Genomic DNA, 8,540 nt, shown 5'->3' on the forward strand with positions numbered 1-8,540 from the left:
GAATGCACAAGCTTTGCCCTGGAGAATGCTAACAATCTCCCTGCTGCTCTCCCTTTTGCCTCATGAAGTCCAGCTTCTGAAATCCTGAACTGCACAAGGTGCCACTCAAAAGACAGAGAGATAGTAGCTGCTAAATTAGAGAAGCCAGAAGGTACAAGATTGCGTTTTGTGTTCTAGGAAAGAGCTTTCTGTGAAAGTAAAGAAACTGACTTTTCCACAGGATGGGAGAACTGGGTTCAGATAACTCATTCCCACAGGTTCTGCTCTTCTCTGACCTGTGCTTGACAAGGAGGGCCTGAGGATAAAGGTAGATGGTCCTCAGGTAAAGAGAGGGGACAGATGGCAGCACAGACCCACATACACTGGACTTCCATAAATAAAATCCAGAAATATCTACAGATGCTGAGTGGAGAGAGGACGAGGGAGGGCTAATTGGCAGACTTGAACCAGTCGACAGCATATGCAAATTGCTTTTGTAGAGCCAGTGAGTCCACTTACTTCCAGTAACAGCCTACAGGACAGCCACTCATTTCACAAGAGCAGGTTTCTAATGCTTGAGATAGCCCCACCCCTTCTTCACAGGCAGCTGTACTTGGAAGCAAATGATTTAGTGTTCCTGAGAGAGGATTGTACAAAGAGAGTACTCATTAGAGGGGGCTCAATCTGTCAGATGCTGTTATATTAGGATCAGAGAGTCATCATAAAATGACTTTCATCCTGGTCCTGGTGGATAATTAACTGTATGGCATTGCCTGGTGTTGTGGAGAGTAACGGTGCTGATTCACACATAAGTTTCATTATCTTAGCTGAAAGACTGTTCCCTGTATTCTCATCATTGCCTGCGTGCTATATCTCTCCCCCATATTTCTGACGTTTGGATTTTCCCCTTACTAATTGACATGCCTATCGCCTCCTTCTCCTGGTGTCCATTTCTGGAACTGCTATTTGTATACTGCATGATATTTTATCAGGAAAAAAGTAAAACTGAGATCCAATTTCATGAAAATGCTGTTGCCATAATGCTCAGGAGAACAGGGGGAAGAGAGAGAATCAAGTCTTCCTAATGTCTACCTTATATGCAGGTACATTTTAAAAGTTCTATTGTATTCTGACTTTATTAAACAGTGCATATATTTTTCTTTTACATTTAGCTTTCATTACAGGAGGGGGTGGGGAGAATGAGACAGCTGGAAGCTGAGATGAAATTAATATTTATCAAGGCTGTAGGCTTCAGAAAGATATTACAGCCTTCAAATTTCTTAGGTAGGAAAAATAGCCTCTTGGTTATATTCCCTTTATTTGTATATTACCTCAGAGAGATTGCTATACTGCAGTGATGCTTTCAGGATGCTCCATTCTTCAAATCTCTACTCATAACAATTTAAAAAATGGAAGGAGATTGCCTAAGGCTGAGGGGTTTAGGATCAATTACTAATCAGTTTCAGGTTTTGACTTAAATATATCTCCTGCTGTAAAATCCTGAAATGGAAGCCTTCCCATGATGCTTTGTGAGCAGGTACAGCATTAGTTTCTACAGGTGCACACTGGGTTCCTACACTATTACCTATCTAACCAGATATAGCTGGTTGCTTTGCTAACTTTTTATTATCTACTCTCTGATAATATTCTTTTCATCCTCTGTGCTATTTTTTCCCTCCTGAGGCTTCTGAGCAAGGCTTGTATCACAGCCTGCTCTGCCTGAGTAATTCACTAAGAAAGTCCCACGCAAACCCACGTGTGATAATATTCCATCACTTAAACCTCTATGAGCTCGGTGGACCTATACCAAGGGGAGAGAAAAAAGTGCATAAAAATGGGTAGGAGGGTTAAATTTTGCATCTTACAGGGAACACCTCTGAAATGTTACCAGATGAAAGGGATTGGAAAAAAGGAAAGATTAGAAGCTGGAAGTTAAAACACCTGAAAACAGTTTGTCCTTTGCTTTCAGAATTTTAAAAGCGTTTGTAATAGGTCAATCACGAAAGCAAGCGTGCCAAGGATTAAGCAGCCAAGCCACTCATTGTTCCCTTCCCCCACACCAAGATGATGCTCATCCCCCAAATCCAGCAATTCGGATCTGTGGACTGACTAGCACGTGAACATTTCCAATGAAATAAGCAATACTCACACAGTGTTTCGTTTTGTTTTGTTTTCCTCACTGGGGTGCTGCTTAAAGTACGCTGCTCTTCTCTGTATGGGTAATAATTATGTCTCTGATGTTAATGTGGAAAGCCTTGTTGTTTATAGAGGATTTCAACTCCACCATGGGGGGAAAAGCCTCACTGTGAAATGCTGCTGTTATTTTAATTTTCCATTTTTTGCCAAGGTTTTACTGTGCTTAGAGATGGTATAGAAACTGGTGGGAGCATACAAAGCTACCAGTTATAGCATATGTGTTCTCTGAAGCACTAACTTTGTATTTGGACTGCTTCCAGGGGTTGCTGCATGAGGCAGCAAGTGAGGTCATAAAGGTTATGCCTCCTTTAATTTACAGTAAAGGGTCTTGCCTGTAGCAGAACTGCAGGTTTGGTCATAAATTATCTTGATTGATTTTTTTAGCCTTAATATCTTTTCTTAGGATCTGCTATTGAATTGTAAATGCTAAGCCACATTCTTGCATTTCTATTTAAACGGAAATGGGAAAAAAAATTAAATATTTAGAAAGAAAGGGGTTTTAGGTTCCTAAGAGAAGTAGAAACATTCTTAAGGTTCAACCCACAGACTTTCAGAAACTTCTTCCAAAGTTTCTGAAAACTTTTATGCTTTTGATTTTGGATCTAGGAATCAGTTGAGTATGAATTCTGAAATACAGTTAAGAGAGTATGCTTAAGTACATTTTTAGTAAAAGAGAGCCAAGACAAATAGCTATTTTTACAAAAAGTTTACAAAAAGTATCTGGGAAGGTATTATTCCCAGGTCTCTGAATAATAAAACTGAATTTCTACCCTGACACCTCCCCCACTCCAATACACCTACTCTGCAGCCCCAAACTACTATTCACCTCTTTTCACTTAATTTCTCCACCATTTCTCTCCACACTCTCAGTTTGGAAACAAATACATTCTCCAAAGCTGTACATCACGTTCCCACAAGGCGTTAAATAAATAGCCTTCTTTCTCCTCGTTGGCATTCAGTTGTCATTTGTTGCTGGTGAAAAGCATTGATAAAATATAGGCAAACTAGGCAACAAAATCAGGGGAGACGGAAGACATATTTGCAAAAGCCCAAGCAGCCGTATTAGAGGGAGATGTGTGAGCAGATCAGTATTGCTGATGATTCATGGTCACATTTCCCCATGCACTGTTTTGTTTGTTTCCGAAATGTATCATTCCTCTGTCTTCCATAGAGCTCCGGAAAGTTCACATGTACCACTATATTCCCATTTCCTTTCCTTCTGTCTCATTTAACACATCACAGGTAGTTGTGTTCCTCCCATCCCATAAAATCCTAACTTTTTGAGGAGGATGAGAGGAATAAGATGAAAATGATAATCACTAAGATTAAGGCACTACAGACTGGGGCTTCCAGTAGGTGAAACTGTGTTTCTCAAAATATTAACTGGTAAAGAGCAAAAGTCTTTGGAATACGCCCTCTTGTGGCCAATCATTTCCCATTATTCAGAGAATAAAGTGTGTAAGATACCCTTCAGTTGAAGGGGTAATTTGCAGAAAAGTTTAGAAGACTGGTGCGGAATGGTGGGAGTCAACTCCACTTTGAGATGACTTTCTTGGGGTGGGGGAAACAGTCATCCAAGCAAGCCTTCTTAGGCCCCTGTTTGGGAAATGTACATTTCTAACTCAAATCTTCTATAACTAGACTCTCCAAAAGGGGAGAGTTATCTGTTGCTTTCAACACCACCCAGGCTATCTGAATATTCTCTAATTCCTAATGTTTCATTTGTCTTTCTTCAACAAGTGCTATCAACTGCCAACTTAATTATTGGAATCAGCAGATAAAGCGCATAAGGAGACTCGGTGATATATTGTCATTGTACATTGACTGACCAGCTATTGCCACAAATTGAAATAAGATACTGCAGTCAAGAAGGTCATTGATTTTAGCTTCAGTGACAATTACAGTGAGAGTTGGCTTGGCTCTGCCCCGTCTCTTCTTTCTTTCCTTTAAGGTTTTAAGGTAAACACAGAGGATTCTGTGCCAGCCACGCAAAGAATGCGATGACAATTGACGTAAAGTGACATAAATAAAAAGAAAATTATTTTTTATTTCTTGGAATAAATTTCAGAGAGCTTGAGAGTGATTCCTGGCTGCTTAGTCAATAACAACTTATACCAGTTTTACAAAGATGAGCACTTTCCACCTGAGCACAATGGGAGAGACTCAGTTCAAAGACTTTTAGTCAGTTGAGCTTTTGTAGTCCCTCAACTGCTGTGGCCATGTGTTGGCTTATTCAACCATCAAGGAGATTAGAGGCAAAAATTAAACATGACTCACCAACTGAGGAATCTTGAAGTTAAAAGATACATCTATGGGTTTGTATCTGTAGCATGCATGCAGGTGACACTTATTGACTGGAGCCTATGCTGTACAAAATAGTTTATAAATAAAAGAAAAATAAATGCCCTTTGCTATTTTACAAAAATCTTGACATTTGATGTAGTCTGAATTTTATTATGGTTGGACTGGTCCAAAAACAACAAGAGGTTTTCATATATTCACTCAGATGATAAATCTCTTTGCCCAGGAAAATAGCAAAATATTTACATGGTACTCTACTTAGAGTAGATTGTTCATACAGCAATCATTAAATCTATGAAATCATACTGGATCAACTTGAAGTTGGTGTGTGAAACTTCTCAGAAGAGAAAAACAAGCAAGTGGAATAAACCTTTTCTAAGAATCCAACGGCTCACCCAAAGTCAAGTTGTAAACTCAACCAGGAGGAGTTTTCCAAACTTTAAACTTTAGTCAACATGTGGGCCAAATGAATCGCTTTTAAAAAGTAGCTCAATTTCTTTCAAACTGAACACCTAACAAAAAAGTTTTTAAAAATTACAAGATTTCAAATAACTGAGAAAAAGATTGGCAGTGAGATAAAGGCTGTAAATAAGAAAAATGTAAAAAGTCATATTCTTTCCGCAAAAATCTGCAAAATTTCCTAATGCGAAGAGAGTGGTTTGCTATACAAATCAGATAAGTTAGAAAGAGGGGAATATGTATTGCTAGCATCAGGTGTATATTACTAGTGGTCAAAGGCATAGGTATACTTAGTCATATGATATTGTAAAGCCAATTTTGGAGAAGCTGCAATTAAGGCCATCCACATATGGCAACTGGTATATAAAAACATACATAGGGTTCCAGTGTGTCAAGACAGAGAGCAGACCTTTTCGACTGCACTCCCTTGCATGGGACCCAGTGTCATTAAGCACTTTCTTTACTACCTTGCACCAGGAAAGGCTGAGAAAAATTGAGCGGCAACTTGAAAACTTAACCTGACTTTTTTTCTCAAAAAGCTTCAAAAGATACAGTTATAATTATCACTTTGGGGTGGGGGGGGCCTGCATCAAGAAAGAGTTTTAGGGAAAGCAAGTTAAGACCATCTTTAAAAGAAGCTTCTGGTGAGAGAGCTAAACTGCCCTGCCAGGAAGCTTGCAGGACACCAGGGCTTCTCCTACAGGGGGAAGCCAAGAAGCCAGCAGGCTATCTGCTCCCCCAAAAGGATGCCAGGTCTTGAAAAGTTTTCTTGAAAACAGAACATCTGAGTCAACAGGTTTTCAGGATTGGAAATTCTGAGTGTTGCATTCATTGTTTATACTGCTGCTGCAGCAAACTTTTAAACAGAAATGCTGGGAGCCCTTGCACATACTTTACTGGCCATATGCTTTACCAAACGAAACAATGGCATTACTTTCAAATAGATTTGGCAAGGGATAAGATTCCTTAGCCTGGCATTACCATGAAAGTGACATAGTATTAACACATCGTCTGGGCATGCATGGGCTTGTAGACATGGGAAAGGATCTATGTCACATAACTGTAAAAATAACCTGCCTCCAGGTCTCCACCTCCACTTTTGACAGGTATTTTCTATTCGGCAACAGGTTAGTGTGGTCCTGAGCCAACGATTAGAATCTATTTATTAAAGTTATTCCTCTTAAGGATTGAGTGAGAGTTCAGTGTAGTATCTGAGAGCACTTTGTCAAGGTTGCATTCCTTGGCAGAGAGCTCATAGTAACTTTACAGAGAACAAAACTCTTTTTTTCCTCGGTTCAGAGAGCAAAAGTCATTGTTCCAAAAGTGACTGCTGGTTCAATGTCAAATGCCCCTCAAAGTCACTCTTTACTGCCTAGAATGTGATTCCTGTGCTTTTATAGACAGTTTCTAAAGATACAAATGACCGTCACTAATAAATTTGCCCTGCTTCTCTGATGTGGCCCCTGACTGGACTTTTAAAGGGAAGGTTTGTTTTAAGACAATGACTTCATCTGTGCCATTCTACCCCATCCTGCACTCCGCACTCCCACCTCCACCTCCAATAAAAACTTTGGATGGGGTCCCCCAGCACCCAAACATGCCGGGGCTTTCAACAGGCTGCTCAGACCTGGTTACACAGGCAGGCTGAGGGAGCTGCTCACAGACTGGCTTTCAGCTCCAGACTGGCCCTAGAGCCTTCTCCGAGTGACTGGTGGAGTTTAGCAAGTGTAAGCTAGCCATCTCCAGCTAGAGCTCAATCAAAATTCCATTTCTGCAAAGTCTTCTCCTTCCCAGTCCCCAGCCTCTCTTCTACCCGCTGGCTACTAATACCTACCTAATAACTATTGACCCTCCCAGGCAGTTTATAGCTAAAGGGAAAAGAAGTTGCTTCTAGGACTATGAGAGAAACACATCCCCCACCCCCAGTGCCGGCACCCACCTGATTCCGCGAACGTGATGATCTCTGAGGTCTGCTCCATCAGTTCATTCATTTCAGCCCTCCTTCCGATGTCATCCTCTATCTCCACGTACCCGTTCTCCCCTACTTTGCCCACATGGAGCTTTCTGATCGCGTTCAGAAGCGCAGCCTTGGGCACCGGTTGGGTGACCTCGGGTCTCTTCTTTAAGTGCAGCATGTTTAAAATGTGCTTCTTGACGGCCTCCACCATCTCCGGCTGAGCGTTGGGTACATCCTTGGGAAGGGTGGTCAGCGCACAGGACGGGCAGGCGGGATCTGCACTGTACCCCTCAGATCCCGGGGTTGGGGAACTCCTCACTATAATCCAGCAACTTGCCAACAGAAATCCTCTCAGCCAAAGCAAGGGCATCCTGGCAGCAAAAGTTGTTGTGGTTGCCTTTTTAAAGGCCCTGCTTTCTTGCCACCCCCCACCCCCTTACGCACAAGTTTTTTGTTTGGCTTGGTTTGGTTTGGTTTTTTTTTCCTTCTCCTCTTCAGCAAATTCTCTGGAACGAGAACAAAAAGTTTTCTGTGAAGTTTTCTTTGCAGGTTCCCTCTCTGAATGCAGTCAGTGCTGTAGGTTTGTGGCTCTCAGGGAGGAGAGTTCTGACTGTCTCCGAGTAAGAGAGAAGGAGGGAGGGAGGGAGGTCAAGCAGGGTGGGGGGGAGACAGAGACAGAGAGAAGATGGGAGGGAGAGACAGGGAGAGAGAAAAGAGAGGGACAGAAGAGAGAGGGAGAGAATGGGGAGAGGGAGTGAGAGGGAGGGAGAGAGGGAGAAAGGGAGAGAGGGAGAGAGAGAGAGAGAGGGAGAGAGAGAACGATTGGCCCTAAGTGAGTGAGTAAATGGGAGAGGGAGGGAGTTTGTCTTGTGAGTAAAAGCTGTGATTAGGAAGGGGAGGGACAGCCCGTTTTCTGACAGGCTGCTTTCCTTCTGCTCACTGCTCCCTCACACACACCTCTCTTCAAATATCACCCACCGTTCTCTGGAGTTCTACTTTCCTTTCTAAAAGAAATCATTCTAATTTTGTTCTACTGGTTTTTATTGTTGTTGTCGTTGTTGTTGTTTGCTTTTGCCCAGTCCCCTTGCTTCACCTTCTTCCTCTTTTGGAGGGGAAAGAAAACCCCAAGTAAATGCACTGTCTAAATCAGCAGGGATGACTTGATTGAAATGGTCTGCCCCTCTACCCCCTCCCCCAGCCACAGTCCTAGTTGTCTCAAAGCCCACCTGCCTGTAAGGTGGGGCTTGGGGTCCTGGAGGACTGGAAACTAGTTTGGAAGGTTGGGTAGAGAGGCCAGAGGCCCACTGTGCTGCTAGGGCCAGTCAATTTTTCTGGTCTGAGGAAATCCTGGATATCTTTGTTTCCCCATTCATTCATATTTAAATGTTTAGAGTAGTAATCACCGTCTGGCAATCTTAGGGGAGGGCAACAGAACTTTTGTCTGGGGTCATATGGCATACTCTACTTTTCCCAGCTATAAAATGCCGGTGGGCACTGAAAGATAGTCTGAGGAACCTGGATATCTTTGTTTCCCCATTCATTCATATTTAAATGTTTAGAGTAGTAATCACCGTCTGGCAATCTTAGGGGAGGGCAACAGAACTTTTGTCTGGGGTCATATGGCATACTCTACTTTTCCCAGCTCTAT

General features: G+C 42.2%; 1 protein-coding gene across 2 annotated transcripts in view; it reads right to left on the reverse strand.

Annotated features, from left to right (window-relative positions):
• Positions 1–8,540, reverse strand: part of INHBA (inhibin subunit beta A) — a 15,417-nt gene that overhangs the window by 3,358 nt on the left and 3,519 nt on the right. The window contains exon 2 of one of the 2 annotated variants that reach the window (XM_015599537.2): positions 6,875–7,398. In XM_015599537.2, coding sequence (XP_015455023.1) covers positions 6,875–7,262 — 388 coding nt within the window. In that variant the 5' untranslated portion in view covers positions 7,263–7,398. Of the gene's footprint in view, positions 1–6,874; positions 7,559–8,540 lie in introns of those variants that run through there. The other variant, XM_006925344.3, reaches the window with a different exon arrangement.

The sequence above is a fragment of the Pteropus alecto genome, unplaced genomic scaffold (genome assembly GCF_000325575.1).
Source record: "Pteropus alecto unplaced genomic scaffold, ASM32557v1 scaffold109, whole genome shotgun sequence".
NCBI classification, from domain to species: domain Eukaryota; kingdom Metazoa; phylum Chordata; class Mammalia; order Chiroptera; family Pteropodidae; genus Pteropus; species Pteropus alecto.